At 40.5% G+C, this 25,633-nt stretch overlaps 1 protein-coding gene across 4 annotated transcripts in view; it reads right to left on the bottom strand.

Annotated features, from left to right (window-relative positions):
- Nucleotides 1-21,027, bottom strand: part of TPD52L1 (TPD52 like 1) — a 53,631-nt gene extending 32,604 nt beyond the window's left edge. Inside the window, exon 1 of one of the 4 annotated variants that reach the window (XM_027633357.1) lies at nucleotides 20,854-21,027. In XM_027633357.1, the coding sequence (XP_027489158.1) occupies nucleotides 20,854-21,001 (148 nt within the window). In that variant the 5' untranslated portion in view covers nucleotides 21,002-21,027. Of the gene's footprint in view, nucleotides 1-15,996; nucleotides 16,018-20,673; nucleotides 20,758-20,853 lie in introns of those variants that run through there. The other 3 variants (XM_027633354.1, XM_027633363.1, XM_027633370.1) reach the window with 3 other exon arrangements.
- Nucleotides 21,028-25,633: the final 4,606 nt, after the last annotated feature.

The raw sequence follows: 25,633 nt of genomic DNA, 5'->3' as shown, positions 1-25,633 counted from the left end.
GCAAAGAAAACAACATGAACCATGAGATAACAGAAGACATTCTTGTTCCTTTGGAACTTGTTTTAAAGTTCTAGACCTTTTCCTGTTGTGGAAGAAAAATCTCCGTCAGAGTACATCTGGGACAGCACTTTTCCCTTTGTTTCAGTTCTTTAGTGCGGTAATCAGCCACCTCTGCTGACTCCTAACACCTGTATACTGCTTACTATGATAGAGAATAATTTCCTTCCCAGGTCCACAGGGCCCTGTACACTCTGTACACAGAGATCAGAATACAACTTAGTTAAGTTTTCGCATTAGGGAACAGAGGTTGCAAGCAGTAAGTCTCTTGAAATTGAGTACTTCACATTTTCATGAAAAAACTAAGCTCCCTCCAGCTTTCTGTCATTTCCCAGTGTACCTGGATTTCCTCCTGTTTAACAGAACAGAACTGATTTGATTCATACCATCAACCTCACTGCAGAGCACAATGGGGTGAACTCAGCCTTGTTAATTACAACCTTCCCTGAGTGGGAAGAAAAAGAGCAGCAAAACAGGTGCTGAACCCCTGCCTGGCACCATATGCAGAAAAAGATCACCACCCTTAAGCACAAAACCTTTTTAAAAACATGAAAGCATATAGAAGTAGTTGATATCTTAGCTATTACCCAAAAAGCTGTTTGCCAGGAAAACCTAGATTGCTGAAGTCCCAACAAAAGAAAAGCACATTTATTCAGTATGAATACTCCCAAATCACCTTTATTAACACTCCTCCATTTCCAAACACAATTGTTGTTTGGTATTTGAGGATTAATAGTGTTGCTATGGAAATCAAGCTAAACTTAGTCCCCATAATCTTGAAAGCAGTCTCTTTTTCCATGGATGGAGGAGCATCAGTACAGGGCAGCTCTGGGAAAAATCTCAGGGGCAACAGGTTTAAGGTTGAAAACCCTTAAGGGAAGCCTTGGGGTAGATGTGAGATGAGGTGGCCTTGGAGCAACGGATCTTTGAGCTAAAAAGAAGGCAGACCTATGCTCAAGGGACAGCATTTGTGAATAACATTTAACTAGATCCAACTGTCAAGTTTAAACTTCAAGATTGGACTGAAATTACAATCCATTCCAAAATAGCACATGCATGTCAATCTTCTGTATGATCCTCTGCAGTGCAATGCCAGCCCCAATTCTTACCTTTTGCTTCTTGTTTAAGTCTTCCAAAATCTAATTTGATCCTTTAGTGTCTACTTTCTTGCTCAAGCCACTACCAGAGTCTTCCCTAATGGTCATTGTCCCTGTGCAAAGGTTTCACTTCAGTCACCTCACAGTTCCAGTCTGAACATCTCTCCACTGTACTATGGGTCACAAACTTCTCTAAGTCAGTCTCAGTTCTGAAACTTGAACCCTTACATGAATCCTATCACAAGCAACCAATTCTCTCTGTTCTTCCCAGCTGTTCTCAGTTTCTGATATTCTTGCACCATTTATGACTGACCATTTCTGTCCTGGGCCAGGACTCGCAGCATAAGCAGGGTGCTTCAGTTCTAGTGCTAGGTCATATGAACTCTTCAGTCTCTTTTCCCCACTTGAGCAACTGCCAGTCATTTCTGAAAAGGTATCTTCACCGTTGCCTTGGGCTACCCTCACAGACCACTTGTCTAATTTACCTGTCTTAGTCTTCATCTTAGGAAAGAGGGGAAATAAAAAAACATTAGGAAGACAGCAGGCTTCCTGAGGCAGAGGAGACTCCAACCCTTTCCATCTACTGAGAATGTAAACATAAAACCTGTCCCTGTGATTTCTATCCTGAAGAATTTAGCATCCACAATTGCTACCAATTGCACAGCAAAGTATGCAGGCAAGGTTCCTGAGATCTTATTCTTCTTAGTCTATTTTTTTTTTAATTTATGTGCCTGTCTCTAGTTCCCCTTTAATAACCACTGAGTTCTGTATTAGATTTCAAAGAGTTGGAGGTCTTTTAAAACAAGTTTAATGAAAACAGTCAGCTAGTAAAGAAGATTTAAAGTAATGTCACAGACAGAGTGGATGCTAAATAAGCTCATCCTTATATGAGGTATCAGAGAAGCCAAACAGGGAAAAAGGATTGTTCACAAAATCTGTTTTACAGTAAAAGGAAACAATTTACTTCTGGGTACTGCAGCATCCATTCCACAAAAGCCCACCTTCTGTGAGGTTCATATAGCACCTTGCCCAGTAGGAGTTCAGCACAGTCTCAGGAAGAGCTATAGCATTAACTTGATTCAAAGAGTCAGCCAACCACATGACACAAAACATAGGAAATTAAGCTATCAACATTTTCCTACTCGTAGAAAACTTGTTAGTTTTTCAGTCTCTAAGGAGAACAGAAACTTGCAGCAAAATTCACAACAATACATATAAGAATTGGTAATGATTGTGATAGCCAAACAGCTCCTTTTGCTAAATACTGCTGACCCCAAAATATTCTCTCACCTTCTACTCTATGCAGGAAGTACAGCTTCCTCTCAACCTTCCCTGTAGTGTTCCTTCAACCAGGTAGCCTGGGAAATACACCTTACAGATATTGGTTATAAATGCAGCAAGCACAGAAACATAACAGAATAAAAGAGCTTAGTGCGATTGCTGATATGTCTTGAATTAACCACATGAGCAGTTCTTTAAGAATCAAGTAACAAGTTAGGATCCTATTGAGTGTGTTTAATCTATCTACGCATTTTGTTAAACATACTTAACTATTTATGAAAACACAAAAACAGATGAGTTGATTCAGCTAAATGGTTAGAGTTAAGTCCTAGAATCAAAAAATTTTTCTACACAACACAAGCAGGCCAGATTTAGGTATCTAAAAGCCAGAATTTTAAGATAATACTGCATGTACATTCAATTCCAAAAATTATGTACTTTATAGAGGAAAAAAGAAATATGCACTTTAGCAATGCAGACATTAATTCATGTGCATGAACAGACATTCCGTTTATACAAACAGTTTCTGGAGCTGAGAAGGTAACAGAGCTTTTCTTTTCAGTGTCATGCTTCTTCCTTTGGGGTAGAAGGAACTTAACTGATTTCCAGTAAACCTGGAATTAAATATATCTACATAGTATATAACTCTATAGATAAACATATATCTACTCATAGTCATAATGTATTTACATATATAAATGTAAATGTCATAATGTATATACATATATAAATAATCTGTAACTTCTCACAGGAACTAAAATACAGACTGGCATTTTGATCAGATGCCCAAGGCAAATCTTTCCTGCAGCACTGGAATATGATAGATTTTACAGTGCACCTCAATTTCCATTCATTGATCTCCATGTTTTCCTTTAAATTTGCTATCTTAAATCATAGTGTTCAAATGATCATTAGCTGCTTATTAAAATAATATTGTTGGGAAGTTGCAAATCTGGTCAGGTAACATTTCAAGGCTCTGTTTTCCCAATGGCTTACTGAAAGTATGGGGAAGCTATAAAATTAATTTAAATCATTCTTTCTGCTAACTTACAGGATCAGGGAAAATATTTATTACTTATTAACTTTCAGTTAACACTCCTGATGATAAAATACAGGGAGACTAAAATCTCAAAGTGAAATGTTTCCCAGTGGCTAAATTAGTTTTCCACAAGAAGCGACACATACACACCTGGTTAGAAACATTACTGCCAAATTACCAACTGTTTTTATGTGCAAGGAGCTAAAACAGTTTTACCTGCACATAATCTAGGTTTTCTAAGTCTAAATTTGTAAACACCAAAAGAACCTACTCTGCTAGGATTCCCACTTGATATTAAGTTTAATGACTTCATTGCACTGAGACACAGTATTTTTAGAACTGCAAGATATCTGATACTCCCCAGACCACTACATAAAGAAGCTTCAATCCTGCTAAATGAAAGTTCTGCATAGTTAAAGGCATCGCTAAAGCAGCAACAATAAGCAGAGCTGTTACAATTAGGACATTATATTTAAAATGGAGCATCACAGAGATCAGCATCTACCAGCTCAAACTTGGACTACAATTGCATCAGTACGAACTCGCTCTCTGCTAGTTAGCCACTGCAAGCTACACATCTCATCAGCTCAGGCATGCTGATAACATACTGCTCTGGAGCCTTGAGTCAGGACCACTGCTTTAGATCACAGGTATATACCTATTGCTCTGAATTTGTGGGTATCTCTGCACTGTGCTACATTGCACAGCCAGGAGAACATTCCTAGCAGTCACTGGTTTCTCTCTCTACTGTCTTCTCACACACTTTAGTCTGTGACTCCCTAATGATGATGGAGCAGGTGACCACGAAGCAGCCTAGCATCCTACAGCACACTTGAAGGGATGTCATATAAGTCCACCTATAAGTATTGCTCTTGTACAGTCTCAAAATCCTGAGTGGGCATAGAAGAGAACCACAGAATATCCTGAGCTGGAAGGGACCCATACAGGTTATTGAAGTCCAACTCCTGGCCCTGCACAGGACAGCTCCAAGAGTCACCATGTGTCTGAAAGGATTGTCCAAGCACTTTGTGAACTCTGGTAGCCTTGGTGCTGGAACTACTTCCCTGGGGAGCCTGTTTCAGTCCCCAGCCACCCTCCGGGTGAAGAACCTTTTTCTAATATCCAACCTAAACCTCCCCTGACACAGCTTCCGGACGTTTCCTCGGGTCTTGTCACTGGTCACCACAGAGAAGAGATCAGTGCCTACCCCTCCACTTCCTCATGAGGAGGTTTTAGACTGCAATGAGGTCTCCTCTCAGTCTCAAAAGAGACTGAGACATTTTCCTCTCCTGCCCAGTTATGTAACTTGACCACACACAGGTACTTAATTGGGAAAGATAGTTTTTTTGCCGAAAGATGCATAGGTACTAGTTAGGAGCCAGGAAGATTTGGTCACTCTCAGAGGGGAGTTGCACAAGTAGCAAAGTCATTTCCAAGATTAACATAAAATCTTTGGTAGCAGAAGAAAGAAAAAAATTATAAAAAACCTGAAAGGTCAGTGCACCCTCTTTTCCTGACTAGTATATGTGTGCTTCCTCATGAAGGATTTCCACTGAAATTTCACTCCCCGCTCTTCTTACCCACTTACCCAGAAATACTAACAATCATGCCTTGTTTCTAGCCTCCCTAAGATCTTGCCAATGGCTGCCACAAGAGAGGAGCCCCAAAGAGAAGATACAAGGACTCCCTGAAACAACATCTCAGCCTTGGCCATATTGATCAACATAACTGGTCTACTCTGGCCTCCAGTCGGGAGGTGGAGACACACCATCTATAACGCTGCTGATGCCTTTGAGAACACACGCAGGATCACTCTTGAGGAGAAAAGACAATGCAGAAAGAATCGTGTCTTGCAGAATATACCACCTAAGGAGTCTTTCTACTGTGCCTTTTGCAATCTATCTCATATTGGCCTTTTCAGCCACCAACGCGCTTGTAACAAACGTGGGTAGAGCCCTTCCCAAATCTTCGTTCGCGAAGCCCAGCCATGATGACAGAGGATAAGTGGATCCTCCAATAAGAGGATCTGTAACTATTTCATAAAATTTAAAAATAAAACTTATTTAATAAAATTTAAGAAATTTACATATTTTATTTAATAAAATATTTAATAAAATATTTTATTTACAATATTTTATTTACATAAAATATTTCATAAAATTTAAAATAACCAGATAATACAGTGATAAAATCCAAGGCAGGTATCTAAAGGTAAAGATGTTTTAATTAGTGCTTTTTATGTATTTTCTCTGTATTAATCTCAGGCCCTTGTTCTAGATTGTTATGTATCAGACTAATTCTTGTATGTTGACTGTTTAAAAAAAAAATCCACCAAAAAAACCAGAAAACCCGACCAAAAAAAAAAAAAAGCTCACACTATATGCAGTGATGTCTACTGAATTAACCATAATGGCAGCAAATATAAAGTCAAGAAGATCAATTTCCATTTGTGTACATTTTCTGACATTCATTTGAAATATATATATAGGTGATCCTTTATTCTAATGAAATACTTAAGAATTGAAGCCCTTTTACTGCTCTATTTTTTTGTTTCCCAACTAATTAAAAATAGAATGCCTACCTTGTTATCTGGCATTCATATCAAATAGTGAGAAAACAACTCCTAATTATATAACCTTTCCAGTAACCAAAACGACTTGTTACAGCCTCTTTTGCCATGTCATTAGAGTTTCTTCTTTAAAATTGGAAAACTCTTGTTTACAAATTTAAATTGCAATTAAGTCTTCAAAGGGATGAAATGATAAGTAGAACAAAGGAACTGTCCAGACACTGCATTAGTGTCTTTGATCTTCTTTATAATGTAGTCTTAATGACAGATACAGAGATTAAGGGGGGAGAAGGGGGACCAGAAGCAAGTACTAAATAACTAAATTGACCAGAAAAAACTATTGGAAGTTGCAAGGATTTCCAGTACCATTTTTTCCACTACAAAGTTATGGGAAGATCCAAATAGGAAAATATGTTTCCATTTAATTCACCTAGAAAACAAACTACTGGAGGAAGATCTTCCCTTCTGTGTCTGGTTCTATCTGTGGACAAGTCTGAACTGCTTGAGCCTAGCAATCACCATACAGTCTGCCTTCTCCCTAAAGGACTTAGAAAATAAGGAAGGTTGTTTTCGAAGCTATGATTGGAAAACAAACTTAAGAGGCTGGATTCATCTTGGTTCAGAGAGGCAAGAATTCAAGACACACAGGTCATGTAGATTAAAAATGTAAACATTAAAGAAAACTGTAGATTCTACTTTTTGAAACCATGAGGGCTCACTCTTTTTTCTCTGAGTATACTCCTTGGAAGAGAGATGGATGGGCAAGTGTCTTCATTTCCTCTCTCCAACAGGCTCTGGGTTTGGAGCAGTATTAAGGGGAGGAAAGGAGTACAGCTTTTGGGTGTTCAAGAGCTCTAGGATGTAGTCTAAAATCTCAGAATGTGTTCCCAGTCATCCTGGAGTAGCTTATTACAGACTTTACTAAGGTTTTCCCTTCCATCTCTTAACGTCTGCAAACCCAAGCAATAATAAATCCATCCATACCTATGAGATAGACTGGCAGGTTTCCAAACAAAGGAATGCTTTTATTTGAAGCTCCTGGATAAACAGTCAGTTGCATTGTGCTGATTCTTTTGTCCATTTTAGTATAATAAGAAGAAATTAATCATACCTTGAGGATGTCTCTATCTTATTTTTCCCCCAGAAACCATTGACACAGCTGCCAGTCTATGCCAGTAAAGAGACACAATCTACACATAAATAACTGGCAGAAAACAGAATTGACAGCTTGACCGCTGCACTAGGAAGCCACACACACTAGTAAGGAGAAGTGTAATGGAAAAAAATGAGAATAGCAGTAATGTTAAAAAAAATACATATCACTTACTTCAACCTAAGACTTCAACCTGAGAAATGATCTTCCTAAAAAAATAATTATCTGAAATGTCCCGAAATGCAAGGGATGATCTTGTGCATTTTATCCAATAGCAAGCTCTCTTTGTTTAAAATAATAATCCTGCCTGCCTGGGCAAGACAAGGGTGACATTTTCAAGCTGTAGCTATGGAAAAACAAAGCACTTGTTGTGAAATGTAACAGTTTAAAGACAGCAGAAGATTCTTTGTATTGTGTTAAACTGAAAGTAATGACAGCATTGTACCACCTTCTGTGCTTCCTATGATCATTCTGCACAACTTTCCGTGATGTCAATGGGAATAAAAAGATGCTACAAGTGGAAGGATTATCCTCTCTTTCCTTTCTTTAGGCAAAAGAGGGAAGGAGAAAAAAAAAAGAAACAAGATAAAATCACAATGGAATAATAGGGAATGAGAAAGTGCAGGACACTGAGTCATAAAAGAGACTTGTTTTCTACAAATAAGGTACTCCAGAAACTGTAACAGACTGTATAAATCAAATGAAGGAATAAAGTATATATAATCAGACTAGAGAAAAAGCAAAGTAGGGGAAGATAGCTATGATATGGAAATGCAGGCAGTCAGAGGTGGAAGTCATCAGTCACATTTCTTAAATCCACCCTTTCATATTAAAAATACATGAAGGTACATTTTTTAAATCTCAGAATAGACAGACACCTGGGGTCCCATCCTCTGCTGGTAGAAGTGACTGCAATCCCATCAATTGTATAATTAAGCTCACGCTTCATGTCATGCTCATCAATTCACCCTCATCTGCTTCACTGAATCAAAATCACTGCAACTTAAATGCAGGATTTAATAACCTTTCTCTTCTAAGAACGGATCAGTTTACTGTACTTTTCTAAAGCCCAGTGCAAAAGAATATAATTAGATAGTAATCTAGCTGCAGTATAGTTAAGCTCACAAGCCTCCTCAATTAACTTCCAACAATGTATCTGTACTGCAAGAAGCGATACAATTATATTTTTAATTAAAAAATAAATTCTTCAAGTAGTTATAATTTGTATCCTGTAGATCTCAAAACACGTAACTAACAATACTTTTAAAAGTCTAATTTAAAAATGAGCAAAATCTTAATGCAGCCAGCAGGTTGCTTGCTTTCCCCACACCCCAATTCAGGAATCTCAACATCTAAGGCAGATGTTTCACTTTTGGTCCTGTAAACATACTAGGGAAAATACAGGAAACAATTATACCTGGGTATGTGACAGATTCTTTATTCTCTTCAGGCTCAAATTCATTACTTCCATTGCTTTAATATAGATTAAATATCTTGGCATAGTTACATTTACTAAAGTACACATTTAGGAACGCTGAGAGAGAAGGGAAAAATTATCTTTCCCCTATATCTGCTCAATCTCTCACATTGGGAGAGTAAAGATCACGGTTTTTAAGGACCAGGACTGCTTTTTTGCATACTGTTTGGCACAAAACCTCCATGATCTGTGACTAAGCTTTGTAGGCAGCATAATTATAAACTAACAACAACAAATCATAGAATGATCTGGGTTGGAAAGGACTTTAAAGATCATCTAGTTCCACCCCCCTGCCATAGGCAGGGACGCAGTCACGGAATATGCTGAGATGGAAGGGACCCACAATGATCATCAAGTCCAGTTCTTAGCCCTGCACAAGACCATCTTGAAGAGTGACACCATGTGCCCAAGAATATCATCCAAATGCTTCCTGAACTCTGTCAGGCTTGGTGCTGTGACGACTTCCCTGGGGAGTCTGTTCCAGTGCCCAACCAGCCTCTGGGTGAAGAACCTTTTACTAATATCCAACCTAAACCTCTCCTGACCCAACTTCAGGTCATTCCCTTGGGTCCTGTCACTGGTCACCACAGAGAAGAGATCAATCTCTGTCCCTCTTCTTCCCCTCACATTAGACTGCAATGAGATTTTCCCTCAGTCTCCTCTTGTCCAGGCTGAACAGATCAAGTGGCCTCAGCTGCTCCTCATACGGCTTCCCCTCAAGGCCCTTCCCCATCTTCATTGCCCTCCTTTGGATGCTCTATAAAAGCTTAATATCTTTCTTTTATTGAGGTGCCCAAAACTGCACACAATATTCAAGGTGAGGCCACACCAGTGCAGAGCAGAGTGGGACAATCCCCTCCCTCGACTGGCTGGTGATGCTTTGCCTGATGCCTCCCAGGACAAGGTTGGCCCTCCTGGCTGCCAGGGCACTGCTGACTCCTATTCAACTTGTCATCGACCAGGACCACCAGGACCCTTTCCAAGGCACTGCTTTCCAGATACCTTTCATTAGACCAAGTTGCCTGAAGCCTCACCTAACCTGGCCTTGAACACTTCCAGGGATGGGGCATCCACAGCTTCTCTGGCCTTGTTCCATTGTCTCACCACCCTCACTGTAAAGAATTTCTTGTAAATATCTTATTTAAACTTACCCTCTTTGAGTTTAAGGCCATTACCCCTTGGCCTTACCTTAAGGCCATTACTACTACATGCCCTGGTGAAAAATTCTCTCTCCAGCTCTCTTGTAGGTCCCTTTTAGGTACTGGAAGGTACTCTCAGGTCTCCCTGAAGCCTTCTCTTCTCCAGGCTGAACAAACCCAACTTTGTCAATCTGTCTTCATAGAAAAGGTGCTCCAGCTCTCATTATCTCTGTAGGCCTCCAAGTCCTTAAGTTGGGCGCCCCAGAGCTGAAATCACTCACTAAGTTAGGAGAAAGATACATTTACTTTTCTCAGTTTTTCTTAATTTTTAATGTTAGATTACATAATAGCTCATGGCCACCAAGAAAAGGCAGTGAATCAACACGCTCCTCAGATCAGTCTTGTGTGTCACATCCACCTCCCTTCCTCCCTCCCACTGTCCCATTTTTTAAGCACCACCTGCTTCACCCCTTAATCCCTTCATAATTAAAGACCAGCTACTTTGCACCAATGCACTTTTGCCTGCCTAATGGGGGTCATCTGACAGCGTGGACTTCCTCTAGTCTTCCCTAAATAAACTTGACCTACTCTTGGATGCATCTATCTCCAACACAGTTGTATTCCTATTGAAAACCAATAAAAATAAAGCTAATTTATATGAAAATTATTTGAAAATAATCCATTTTAACAGACACAATGCCCATGTACTCTGTTGCACAGGCCCTATATTCAAGATAAAACAAATTTTTATTTTTTAAAGCAAATACTACAAATACATTGAAAACCAGTTCACTTGTGTGCCACATCAATTCCTGGAAATGCACTGCCTTACATCCAGGCAGTCTTGCTCTGACAAACCTGGAACTTGGAGTTAGTGTGACACTAATTCTCTGTACCTGGAACTTGGAGTTAGTGTGACACTAATTCTCTGCACACACAAAGCACTCCTCAATCAGAATAGCACCATCTATCTGGGCCTGCTCAACTCCAAGTTTCATTTGTTTTTCTCACAGTTTTTTTTGCCAGCATACTGAGCTGTAAAATGAAGCACTTATTATTCTGCTCCTGATGTTAAGCTTCATGTTAAGGCCTTCAGAGTTTTTGGCATCATTAACTTTTTGGCTTTGCCAACTCAGTGTTTTGCAGAATGCCATTACAAGGAAATGTGTCTGCTTAGTGAAGTTGTGAGTGGGGGCATCTGGGGTTTAGGCCCTGGGTATCTGTGAATTTCCTATAGAAACAGGCTTTTCTTCTGTCAGGCAGGGTCTGAAGACAGAGGCATGCCCCATGCAGCCAGCCCAAGTGACATAGATGACCATACTGCAGGAAGGGAGGCTATTTATCAGAGCAGGAGACAGAGACTGGTACTTCCAGACACACCATACAGTCTCAACATTTGAGGTTCCTGAATCATCCTTAAATACCAGCAGAAAATGGCAGCTACCACAGGCAGATTTTACGTTTTTTTTCCTTGAAGATTACTGGGAAGATGAGCCCTGAATCAAAGAGGGTCAGCTTCTCCAACAGCTGCTTTGGGCACAGGCCAATGAGTAAGAGAGGCAAGGGGTTTAGCTAAGCACAAGGCACGAGCTGCTACACCCCTGAGGTTGCATTAGACCACACTCAGTGGCAAGAACATCATTCAAACCTCTAGCCTATCTTTACAGATCACCAAGTCTGGAATCATGCCTATTTTAACTTCAGTATCGTAGAACGGTTTAGATGCAGAGCATAAGACAGTCTTTGTCTTCTCTTCACTCTTCTACTACCTTAAGTAAGAAGATTTTTATGAGGAACTTGTTGCAGGATGGACATAAAAAAATGTACTTTTCTGAAATAAACCAGTATTCCAGTGCTTGCATGTCTGCTAATAACTTCCATTCATATCTTCATCCCTATTCAACTTAATTGTTAAAACTTACTCTCTTCTGACCCTTCCCTGTCCTTTATTCCCATCTGCAGCACATAACTATGACCAGAATACTGCTGCTCCCTTTTCAGGTCGTGTTCATGCTCCACATTTCTGTGCAGAACTGGACACAGCTGAGAAGCCTTCTAATTCTGGATCTAGCTGTAAACCTGGTTCCCATCTTTGAACCTCTCCCAAATGAGTAAAAGCTATTATCATTACATACTCTAATTCCTTGTGCTTACTGCAGGCTTCATCGATATTGCTCACTATCTATGCTTCTCTGTTTTTTGAAGCAATTTAAAACCAAGAGAATACATATTTTTCCTCTACCTGTAATATCTGACTTCCAGTTTCCTGCCAATATCTGTTATTTATCTCTGCAAAGACCCCATGTAAGTCTTCAAGTCTGCACTGTGATTCAGTTTATATGAATGACATTATTCAGCAGCCTTTTTTTTTTTAATCAGTAAGGTTATTCCAGTAATTGTTCCTTCTTCACTGTCATCTTTTCTTTGCTATCAAAGCTGCGGCACCACCTGGTGCACTACATGACTGAAGGATTTACTACTGCAAGACCACAGGGCTTCACTGGTTCTTCATCTGCACATAATAGTGTACAGCTGGCTAGAGAGTTTAATTACATGACAAACATCATTCTCTCTGATTATGACTTTGATTCCTTCCTCCCACAACAAGTTAATAGCTGCCATCTACCTAAAATACTTTGAGCAGAAGACAATCTTCTGTTCTTGGCATAATTGCCCCTCTGACTCTGTAATGTACATACATTTTACTTGTCTCTAAGAAAAATCTGGATGTGTTTAAATACAACTATCTCAGATCACTTTTCAATGAAAATTTAGCATGCACCAGCCCAGCAGAAAAAGTATCCGAGGCCTTCAGAAGATATTCTAACTAGACACATTCACACCACATCCTCCTCTAAAACTCTGCCAGCATTTCTTAGCGTGACCTATCTGTGATCTACTCAGTGCAGTTAAGAACATTTTAATTAAAGTGAGAAACATAGAAAGAGGAATTAGTTAAGTACCTAAAATGTCTGAGCCAACATCAGCTTGACAAGTTACTACTAAATCCACCTGAAGCACAATGAAAACAGTTATTCCAAGGAAGCTGTGCAGAAGTATTTTAAAACTTTTAGAAGGTTATGAGAAACCTGGTCGTAACCACAAACCTGCACCACCTTAGTCCCACCCAGGTGACAAGGCAATTTCCTAGTGAGGAAACTGGTAAAAAGAGAACCCCTGAACAAACAGGTGAACACAGAAAAACCTAACTCTTTACTGAAGAAGCCAACATGGAAAGCATCAGCTCCCTTCAGCTCCCATTTATAAATATTTACAGAATATAAATAATACAGTCTTTTAAATTCATACCATACATAGTTTTAAATTATGTTTTCCATACTTTACTTACAATTTATAAGTTAGTAACTTTATTTATTAGGCAATTATTAAATACAACTTTAAAGTGTGGCACAGAACTGAAGAGAGACAACTTATGCATTTAGATGGCTAAAGAGGAAGGTGTTTCACAAACTAAAGTAAAACTCAGACAGAAATCAACTGTATAAATGGAAAGAAAATAAAACACAAAGAAAGGTTCAAAACAGAGAGAGAAATAGCTTGGGCAGGATCTGGTCCTAACAACTTCATTGATCAACAAACAAAAGTAGCCCTTTCAGCAGGAAAGCACATGGAAGTAAACTGTGCTGCCTGTTACATAAACATTTTTTACTGGGAAAACCAACACTGTATAGGTACTTCACACTTGCATGAATATCAAAAGTGTTTTCAGAGTGTAACTTTATATCTCCTTCTGCCTAAAGCACCACTAGAGCCATAGTTCTGGTGTTATACGAAATGCTAAACTTTTGCCTTTGAGAAATAAGTTGTAAGATAATAGAATTTAAAGTACTTTTAACAACAAAAACATTAAAAGTCTAATTTTGCCTTTAGAACAGCAAAGCTGAAAAGTGATTGCTTTCCATTACACATTTTAAGCAGCTTCATTATGTTAAAACACTTTACTGACTAGGTTCTTGGTGGGCAACAAGGATAAGTGCAGGCTAAAGTAAATGGTAACAGGACAACTTTACAAAAAACAAACCCCAGAAGACCAACAAAAAACCCCCAAAAGTAAGCATTTTTCCTGACAGGCCTCCTTGCTTTAGAAGGAACTCACTACTCAAGGCATAGCTTTGCCTTCCATTTCTGGAAATGACATAAGGCACTAGACCCTGTTCTGTTTTTATACCCCCTACCTACTTCTCTGAGCATCCCGGATTCTCCTTCAGTGATTAGAAATGTAAAGATGTAAAAATTACCCAAGAAATGGATCCCTGACTACATAGTTCCTAAGCATCTAAAAGCCCAGTAGTTGGACAACAGACTAAATGAGAGAAACTATTGTATCTAGCCATGGGATATACACACATTCATAACTTCTCCTTACTTCTGGAAACCTGTCTTTATAAATTTTACTGCTGTATTATTGTTATTTGGTTGCTCTAAAGCCTTGGATTTTAGCTACAACCATGACAACTTTCAGCAACCAGCTTACATAAGAAAACTTCATGACAGGTAATGTGAAGAAAATACAGAAATTCCGAATATTTTATGCAACTCTTTGCAGTGGGAACTTTCTTGTCTGCTTGGGGATCTAATAGCGGATCCTTCACTTTATCATACCATTAAGCCCATGCCACTAATGTAAACACAATACCTTTTTACTGGAATAAGTGACAAGTAATCAAAAAGTTCAAGAAATCTTACACAGAAGTAATTAACAAGAACAGCATTTTAGAAGCCCTTTTTATTATCCAGAGATTTTAAAGCCTACAAGCCCAGAAAAGGTAAAATATGCCAAGCAGGAGAGGAAAACTGGAAGACAGTGTAAGACCTTTATCATCATGGTAAGATGGCACTTGAGGCAGTATCACTTCATACACGTTGCATTCTTGCACTTGTTATACACTTTCAGAAAAGAACATCTGCAACAAGATCCTCACTGCTACCCTTCTATTTCTTTGTACAAAGTGAAAGAGGGAATAAGAGGCAGTACAAGAGAAAGAAAAGGGAGATTTACTGCTAAAGTACAACACAAACACTTCCTAAATGTGTCTTTTCCAATTATTCACCTGCAGCTCTTAACCACACCATGGATGCAGAAGTGTAATGATGATAGACTAGTTAGATATTATGATTTTGATCCATGGATCTCAAATATGGCTAAGCAACATTACCTCTGTCCTAGAGAATCAAACAAATTGACTAGTACACCTAGGGTTTTGGAGAAGGTCAGTGTGACATCTGATAGTAGAATCCACATTTGTGAGTCCCCTTTCACGATTTCTCATACATGATGGGTTTAGAGAATGCAGCAGCCAAAAGGTACAGCTTAGAGAGCAGTGATAGGACAGAGCATACTACATATATAAAATTTGGCATTGCAACTGTGCATTTCTATGAGATATAAATACAATCAGATAAAACTACCCTGCTCAGATCTCATATTTATCTACTACCCCAAGAGGTATTTTCTAATTAGAAAGAAAGATTTAATTTAACCCTTAAAACACATTCTGAATCAGACTACAGTCTTTCTAAACCCAAATTCTAGGATTACACTAATATAAGATACTAAATGATACATAAATTTCTAAATATGGCCACACAGAACATCCTTCAACCCCTCTGCAATCTCCTGCCAAGCTTGTGCCATATCCTTCAAGCAGTACGCGGCCTAAGCAAAGCATCTCAAAAGTTCCACACGTTTCTGTACTGTACTAGTCATCAAGGCATGTCAGGACAGCATCAGGAAACTCATCTTTCCACTACTGCACTTTACACCACTGACAACAGAATCAGATTATACTTGTGCTGCCTCACAGTAGGACTCATATCAGCAGTCCTGTGAAAATAAGAAGATACAGGAGAAAAAAATAGAGCAAGAATTTAAAAACATGTTTTAGGGTTTGATGTGCTTGTTTTAACATGTTCTACATTTTATATCTTCATGGTTAAAAAACTGGCAACGTTACAAAGCCTCATAACATTGGTCCTAGATTTCAGAGAAGGTATTTCTTTTATATATCTTTTTCTAATCCCACCAGTATTCTATTCTCAGTTCTCAGGTGTAACATGAAACCACTGAAATTTTCTCAGCCTTAGCAAACTGAATTTCATCCTGTGACAAGTGTCATAAAGCTGAAAGCAGCACAGGTTCAAAGGGTAAAAGAGAAGCATTTACTTGCTTAAAATCTGATATACACCAAATAACTCATTCCACTCATATATTTTCTCTCCTTGTAGTACAAAAAGCCTGAAAGAGCAATTATTTTGAGCTTTGTGCACTCTTGTTAAATATTTAAGAATTCTATTAAATATTACAACCCTACCTTTTTCACTTGACCTCCTCTTCATGTGGTCTTATTAACACAGCAGCTGAAACTTCCATCATGCAGTGAAATAAGCAGGTTATCACTAGGTGGTTCAATTACACCAATATCCTCCTGACCTTCTGTGAAGTCTTACCTCCTGCTTTCCATAGCAGGGTCACGGTGAGCTCAAGAAGGTAGTATGGAGACAACACAAATCCCTTGATAACTAGAGTGAATCCTGATGCCTCAAGAATCATGTGCAGCCAGGCACTTTTTTTCTCATAAAATAATTATACTAAATCAGCTCCAAACCACCAGTTTTACTCTGTCCTTAGGGGAAACGTGAACACAGAACAAAACAGACAGTGCTCCTTGGTAAAGCCGCCAACCTCAAACACAAGGTTAGGGAAGATGCTGTCCTCTCCAGCATAACACAGGACTGCTTTGGTGTGATAGCCACAGCACTGCTGCTCCTGCAGCAACATCATCGTGTGTTCCTTATCCCCACCTTCCCACTGTGAGGCTGACCCTCTATCCAGATTCCTATATGTATTAGTAACCACATGAGTAGCTAGCAAAGAGAAAGAGGGAGAGAGAAGGCTGACCAAGATGCCAATGCCATTTTGCCATTTGTACACCATTTCTCAGCATTCCTCACACATTCCTCAGCACTACCTCCCACCATGGAAACCTCAGAACACCTGACTGTGAAGCGGCAGGCGCCACTGTGGCAGGGAGAGGACTACTGGGCTAATGCTGTGACTTCTAATGATATTCCTCTGATCATAAATTCCAGTCAAATTGCACATGCCACGATGCTGCCTCTCTGTAACCTCTTGTGCCAGATGCAGCTAGCTTGAGGATCACAGAAGGAGCATGTCAGCTGCACACATCAGAGGGAAGAAGCGAGGTGCTAAAGGCCTCCACGAGGAGTCATCTATCATCTGAACTAACCACAGCTCTCACCACAATACCCAACAGATGAGTGCATACACAGCAAGCTACTATGGCTACAATACACAACTAGCTGAGGATGCAGAACACCTGTCACGGACAGCTGTAAGAATTGCTAAGACAAGGAGATGCCTCAAAAACCCTTTTAGAGGCCTGAAGTGCAAGAAGTTGGTAGAGCTACCTGGGTAGGAAAAAGGGAGCAGAAAGCTGCACACCAAAGCTTTGTCAGAATAAGAATCAAGAAAGGATACAACAGAGAAAGAAAGTATGACTATATCTGGATACATAAAGAAAGGGAGAATAATTGCAAAAGGAGAGAGATGTTTTATGAGCAAAGCTCCAGTGTTAAAAAGTCACATAGATTAAGACATCCGTTGTACTGCCATTATTACAGGACATTCACAGTTTTAAACTAGAAGGTAGGACTACACAGGATAGTCAGTTAATCTGGACTTGGAGTAGAACGAGTATGATGAGAAGCAAATACACAGTTCTGATTTTCCTCTCTTTGAGAGAAACACTGTTCTTCAGACTTCCAAACTTTTCACATGAAAAATTACTGACAGCCATTTGAAGGAAAACAAATATGCTCTTACGGAATTTTTAGCACCTAGCATAAATATAGCTGGTGTGTTCCCGGACCAGCTAGCTCTAGGACCATTAAGAAGAAAAAGTAATCAAAGAGAAGAGCACCCAGAGACTTAAAGACACATTGTCTGTAAAGGGAAATTTATTATTTTTATTATACATATGAATTTACTTACATGGAACATCTGGTTATTTTTTAGAAAATAATTTTAACTTTAACTACTATTACTCTGGTTGACTGCCTCATCTAGTTCATTTGCATGAATGTTGCAAGACATATTCAATATGCTTAAGGATAACAGTAATTCCGTTTCAGTCCATGAAATCTCTCTACTACTTTAAAGTAAATATCAAAGCCTTAACTTTCACAGTCTTTGGGGCATGGACAGGTATTATGTTATGCCTTGAACCACACAGAAACTCCTGATGTTTAGCTGTGACCTCTACCCAGTACCTTGATACAGTTACTCATAATACTTTTCTCCGGAGTTGCATTAAGATTTATAAGGTTGATTCATGCTGCTACGTAAAAATTCTGACAGAAATGATTTTCCTGCTCTGAAGAAATGTACATTTTATACTTGCACGTGTGTGTTTCTTGAACATGAAATTGCTCTACTCAGGCATAGCCTCCCTTAAAGACAATACAAAATGGCACAAACAACATATTTATGTAGAAAAGTCCTTCTGAATAAAATCTTTAAATTGTTAAACATGAATTCAACACTACTTTTAAATGCATAGCTTTTACTTTGTCTTTTCAGTTGGAATGCAATCTCCCAGCAGAGCACACTGGAACAAACCATTCAGGATTCATTTCTCTGTAGGCATCTGAAAGTTTTTTAGAGGCAATTCATAAACTCATTCAAACATATACAAGTTTCTCCTGCTGCTTAAGGAGATATTTGAAGTGGAACTGTTTTCCAAGCAAATTGCTATTGTTTTGTTAGTAAACTCCTATAACTGTGCTCTGGAAATTGCACAGTGGGTTTGAAAAATTCAGATTTCTGGCCAGTGCTTAGATGTACTTAATTGAATTCGACAGCATTAGACACATGCAGGTTAAATTCTTTTTGCCAGCAAGGCTCCATAACTGCAGTAGCATGCACTCATTCAAGTCTAGAAGGAAGGGGGTATTTTGGAACAAAGGTTTGCTGGCATGCAAGTATCTAGCACAAAAATCTTAGCTTGTACTACTTGTTTATCAAAGCAATATTTTATTTTTTGTTTTAGTAATGGGAGACTTCCGAGAAACTGTAGAAATAAAACACACAAGTGAGAAACAGAAGAAAAAAGTGACTTAAAACTGAGTATAGGTAAGATGAAGCAATTCAAAATGCTTTTATATTCGTCTAGAAGAACTTATTCAAGACCTGTGGAAGTAAGAGTTGCTGACCCAAATATACACTAGCAAAGCACATTTACTGACCTGAATTTTTAACATGCACTAAGAACCTATTTACTGATCTTGCTAATCAGAGAAGGTAAAAAAATCACATCTACATATACCACTATCTAGCTAATTAGAATCTGATACTGTTTTCCATCAGTTCCACAAAACAAGAAATGATCAAATTCCTTATCCTATGAAGTTAATGTTTAAAGAACAGGAGCTCCCATCATAGTAGCTGTACAGATGTATTCAGAATTTAGTTTAAATAACAGTCTTATTCTATAATCTTAATAGTGACTTTTAAAAACCCTGTGAACTGAGCCGCAGATCTATTAATTTTGCCAAGCAGCTTCATCCATGTATCCATTAGGACAGCACATACACCACACTTGCTGGAAACACTTTCTCTTTCACAAGCATCATGAACTCAAATTTCCCGCTGTATTCCTTTATGTACAACCATATTTGCAGACAAGAGTTGTCTCTCAAGTGTATTTGTTTAAGGCAGTTTTTAACTATTCTGGAAGCCTATTTTTTCAGTTAGTTTCAATGAGCATATGTCTCCCTCTTACTTCATTTCCCTGTTTTATAGATGACATGCTTTCTAAACACTCTGCTTTTGAAGAAATATTTGTACCACCTGCTTAGTACTGGTGACTTCCAGACACGTGTGGCGAAACCATGAGGTTCTTTAGAAAACAGAAGCAAGATTATAAAGGTGAGCAAGACCTGTGTATGCTAAATACCTTAGGTTGACCCAAACATCATTTATAGCTCGCATGAAAAGTTTGTTCTTTGGAGGTCAATTAACTTTACCGAGAGTGTAAAGTCATGTATGTATGTACGTTAGTCCTAACTGTTGCAATAGAAAATGTTCACCTTAAACGAACGGAATGCCGTGTTTGCAAAGCTGAAGAAATACTTCAGCAGATCCAATTTTAAGCAGCTCTCGGTCCCAGGGTCCCTGCTGCTGGAGGCGCCTCCCGCACGCCGAGAGCTCCCAGGACGAGGACGGTGATGCTGCTCGGGCTCGCACCGTCCCGACCAGCCCCGGGAGGCAGCGGCTGGAGCCTGACCGGGAGACAGCTTCCCGAGGAGGGACGGACAGCCAGGCAGGACACGGCAGGACACACAAAATTACTTCAAACCCAGGAAGCCCCAAACCCTTAAGGGACTAACTTAACGCGGAGTTGTCTGCCAGTTAACTGACCGTGAAATGGCTAAAGCCAGCAGGAGGAGAAAACGGCCACCACCACCCCAACCATAAGGAAAGCCAGGGGAAGCCCGGGGCGGGATGGAGGACGGGACGGAGGACGGGACGGAGGACGCGACGGAGGACGCATCCGGGCCGAGCCGGGCCGTGCCGCGCTCCCCGGCCGAGCCCGGGGCCGCCACCACCGGTGTGGTGACGGGAGCCTTCCACGGTACCGCTCATGGGCACCGCGCTCCTCTCGCCGCCCGGTGCCCGGGCCGCGCCTTCCCTCGGGCTCTCCCCGCCGCCGGGCATCCCCGCCCCGAACTCCCCTTCCCGAGGAGGGAGCGGCAGCCCCCGGTAGCGGAAGGTCCGTGAGCCCCGCGCCGCCCCGAGGGGCTCTGTCCAGACGAGACTCACCTCGTGCCTGCGGCTCCATGGCAGAGCGAGGAGCGCTGTCGCCCCGTGCACCCCCGGCTCCGGCGGCGCTGACAGCCGGGCCCGGGCCGCGCTGCCGCCCCAGCCCCCGCCCCCGCGCCACAACCGGGGCCGGGCGGCGCCACCTCCCGGGCAAGCGCGGGCGCCGCCACTGCCGCTCACCTGCGCCGTCCCCGCTCGTCCCGTGCCATCCTGAGGACAACCCTCGTCCCGGCGTCCCTCTGTTGCAGCCCAGCCTCTCGTCCTGGGCCAGCCCCTCGGCTCCGAAGGGGCAGCACCCGGCTTCCTCAGCTGCACGGTTGTTCGCCATCTCCCCCGCGTAATGCCTCAGGTCACGGCTGACCCCGCTGAGGGAAGGCACTTGGGACTTCTCCAGAGGGGGAGCAAGGAGCCCCAGGGCACCGGCAGGTTACGCTCCCCGCCTGAGTAGTCAGGAGTACCTGGTGTCACAGCGGCACAGTGAACTAGTTAGGTGCCTTCAGTGAATGAGTATTTGGCTTATCTGAGCACCTGTGGATGTCAAGTACTACTACCTCCTATGGTAGAAGGATGGGAATACATCCAAAGGAATAGTGACAGAGCCTATACTGTCACATATACTTAGCAGTTTAAGTAAAAATTATTTTATTTTTTTTCCCGGCACACAGGTCTGTATCCTACTATTCACTGGAAGCTGGAGTGCCGATACATAGTTCACACGGCAGTGCAGATTTACTCTATATTTTGCTCATGTCAACATAACTTCCACAGTCTGTTAACAGTCCACACTTACCTTCACTTGTGGAAGGATCCAGAATACTTGTTTTAGCAATGCTGCATTCGCCATGGCTGACAGTCCATGCATTTATCAGTCAAACACCATATGTAATTTGAGTATATGATACTACTGAATGCCTCCAGGACATACTAAGGATACATAGCTTCTCAAGGCCTGTAATACTAAAAATAACAAAGCAAGAGAGTAAATGCAGATGAAGGAAGTATTGGACATTGTTTGAGAAATTGTGCAAACAATAATACTGTAATTGAAGAAAACAAATCCAAAAGAAAATGATTATGCAGTTCGGTTAAAGAAAAAAAAGAACATTCATAGCTAGAAAATAATTTTTTTCCCCTTAAAATATTGTAGAGCATAGCATCAAATCTACTTATTTCTCAACTTTGCTTTTATAAAAAAATCAAAAATCAAGGCCAAGGCAACTTTAATTTGTATACATCTAATGAGGCTTTGCTTTAGTATGCACACAGTGGTGGGTTTGAATTTGAATTACTGTAAGGCATGAATTATCATTATTTTTTCCTAAGCAAGCCTCTCTTCATTGTAATTTGACATCTCCTTCAGTTGGAATTTACCTTTTACAAAAGCAGAACAGAGGTTGTCAGAAGAATGAATTCCTGTACTCCTGTCATTTCAAATGCAGAGACGTCCTACTCTGAGCTCAAAAGATTTGAGCTCAGAAATGTTATCAACTTCTACATGAAAAAAACAAACCGAAGTCCAGGCACAAATGCATGAAATAGATAGCTGAGACATTTCTCTCAACATGTGAAACTAACAATATAATTAGAAAACAAACTTTTCTGCAAATATGTGTAAGTTTTTTTAAAGTAGCTTAAGCAGTTCTGATGAAGCACAATGAAAACTGAGCACTCAATTTACTTACAGTCCTATAACAATATTAACAACACTGTTTATGTAGAAGTAGATCTTACAGCAGCATGTGCTGTTCAAATTACTGAACAACAGAAAATTTCACCAGGTGATTAGATGCTGAATTTGATTTATTATTTACATTTAGATTTATTACTTCTTTTTCCACATCAGAAATGCACTCTCCTGTAAAGAAAAGCCAAGGAGAGTTTTACCCAATAAGTATTGGCAAACAACAATATTAATTCTCCGTTTAAGAGAACAATAAATAAAGAAACAAACCTATAAGCCTTTGGAGTTCCACAGTAGCATGTTCATATCATGGTATGTTAGACAGGAAAAAGAAAAGAGGCATTTACAATATTCTGTAACATGCAGCTGGGAAATCAGCATTTTAAAGGTGAATCTGATTAGAAAATTAATATCCCATTGAAATTATGTCATTTAATTGTAAAATAGCTGATTAGTTTTCTACCTATAGTTCAGTAGGATACATTTTCGTATTATTTCACATATATCACTGATTTGGTGAGATTCCTCATAGAATTTGCCTTCTAAGAGATTTGTTTTCGCTTTTTTGTCTGAAGAGACTGACATAATTCAGACTTTGTTTTCTGTCTTGGAAGGGCTCAATCAAGTTGTAGGAGCTTAGTTGTTGCCTGAGAAAGGTCATTGTCTCTCCCATCATGCTGAAATTAGGAACAGTTGGGTTTTGTTTGGTTTTTAAGAAGACAGACAGAATAAAACAAAAGCCAAATTATTTTATTTTTGAAATATTTATGTATTACTGCACACTTCAGATTACACCATTTTCACAATACAACAGTAAAAGGCATCAATAAATGTATTACGTTTATGGCATTGCACTGACTGGTTTTTGTCCTCCAAAAAAAAACCCAACAACATTCAATCTTGTGTCAGACTTCAGTGGATGTCTCTCTGCTTGTAGGGAGTAACTATGTGCATTTTGCAGGATTCTGCATGTTGCCAAGTATCCCAAACTCTTACTAAACTTCCGTGGAAAATAATGGGGAAAAACTGTGCTGAATAATTCACATAAGTGCAAACAGTCTAAGAACTGTGAAATACAGCGGAAGTTGTTGGTCCTTCAGGCTGAGTGATTGTTTAGCAGGATGCACTCTGGCATATGCATACACGCACTTTGTAAGAAAAATGGCAGGCTGCAATGAGCACGACATTCTAGTGGTGATATAAAGTTAGATCCCCAGCAATGGGCAGATTAAAGCTTTCTAGTAATATGCCATGGATGGAAAGGCCAAGGATGTGCTGTGCATCTACTGTGTCATTACAAGGCTGGAAAACCATACTGTCATGTTGTAGTGGTTTGGATCTTGTTTTCCCCCAGAAGCTAAGAAAAGTGGTAACCCCTAAGGGGTGGAAACCCCTGGAAGTTTTGAAGTTCTGTCCAATGGGCGCTTCTGCAGAAATGTAAACATACCACAACCAGACCGGAAGAGATGAGTGGTAGTTTGGTGGTAGGAGAAGTGGCTATGTTGTAGGAGCCACGAGGAGAGGGCAGGAGCCCTCTGGGGGGGGGCGCTCTGCCCTCCCCCAGCCCCAGTTGGGGGTTACAGAGACTTGGAACAGTGTTAAGCTGGACTATGTGTCTGTAGCTGTGAGCTGGGGGATGTTTTCCATCGTGAGTGAGCGGAAACAGAGCAGAAAGCAGAGACGCAGCGTCCAGAGGTTATGGCTAAAAGCCAACTGATAAGACTTGAACCAGAGAAGCAGCAGAAGCTAGCAGCAAAGCTATGGAGTTCTGGGGGTAAGAACTGATACCAGAGCCCCCAAACTCCTTTGAGACCTCCTGGAGAGGAGGAAGATGATGGACTCTTACTTGAAAGAGCCTTGAAGTGCAACATGCGCTGCAGAGAAGAGCTGAGAAGCTCAGAGCGTCCTGGGAAGCTGGACCGGGACGGAGAGGAATGCAGAGGGGGTGACCTTGGCTCCTCCTCTTTCAACACCAGACGGCATATAACTAAACTTAGCTGCCTGAATGTTGGAAGGCAATTAAATATCTAAACATATCTATATCTATATATATATATATAACCATTTTAGCTGTCAAAAATACCTGACATACCCACATGACCTGGCATATATCACACCAGATCTGTGGGAGATCTGTGAAGCATCATATTGGGACAGGCACGATACCCTAGGAATTCTAAAATACTACAAAACATTTAACTTTAAGCGCTTGAATTATTCCGTACAGAAAGCACTCAGTTACCTACAGAGAAACATCCAATGTCACTTCCTGGGGAATCTGAGATGCCTCGATAGAGCAGAGAGGTGCAGCACAGCCCAGATGTGAGGCCTGCACTGCTCTGGAGCAGCAGCTCCAGGCCAGGTGAGACTTCTTGCTATATCTGAAGTGACAAGGTAGCTCTCATTTTTCAGAAAACTGCATCTTGCATTGTGGAGCTAGGTGTGGGCTAAATGTCTGTAGACGGAGTCCCTCTTAGATGTACTTAATGCCATGTTGTGTTTGCAGAACTGTTGCATGTTCACCAGGTCTGCCTGACATTGTGCAGCCACCCCTGTTACAATGTCACCTAATGTCTTTGAAATAACATTCTTGTCACTTTCTGTAAGCTATAAGTATCCTGGTTTGTAAGTCAGGTTGCCACTAGGCTTTTGGTCAGATCAGCAACTCACCTTTTAGCAGTGACTTTATACCCCCAAAGCCTTCCACCTCCCAGTAGCATAGTAAATAGCTTTTCTTCAGAAGAAGTGCATGGACATGTCTGCTAACACATTGCTACTACACACATCAGAAACTGAACACTGGATTAAAACACACAATTAACCAATTTAACTCATGCAGATGAAAACTTTGTACAAAGACATTAACCTGACGAAAATGAAACACTCCCAATCATCTTCATAGTCCATTGGTGGACTTGCTCCCTTATGTCCCCGTTTACCCAGAACTGGACCCAGAACTCCAACATGACCTCACCAGTGCTGGAGAGAGGGAATGATTAACCCCCTTGGCCTGCTGGCACCACTCTGCCTTGAGCAGCCCAGAGCACCTCTGGTAACTGGCCTCCAGCTGGGCTTTGTGCTGCCGATCACAGCTCTTTGAACCCAGTCATTCTGTCCGTTTTCAATCCATCTCTCTGTCCATTTATCTTGCTATGTGCCAATTCTGCTGTACAATTTGCCAAAACTGTCAGTTTTGGCAAATTCATGCTATAAAATGCTATATTAAGAAAGTTAACTTGGTGAATCTATATTATGACAACTAAATTTTTAATAGGTCAA

The sequence above is a fragment of the Corapipo altera genome, unplaced genomic scaffold (assembly GCF_003945725.1).
Source record: "Corapipo altera isolate COAL_440 unplaced genomic scaffold, ASM394572v1 2b, whole genome shotgun sequence".
In the NCBI taxonomy this organism is placed as follows: domain Eukaryota; kingdom Metazoa; phylum Chordata; class Aves; order Passeriformes; family Pipridae; genus Corapipo; species Corapipo altera.
This window is presented reverse-complemented; position numbering and strand designations above follow the sequence as displayed.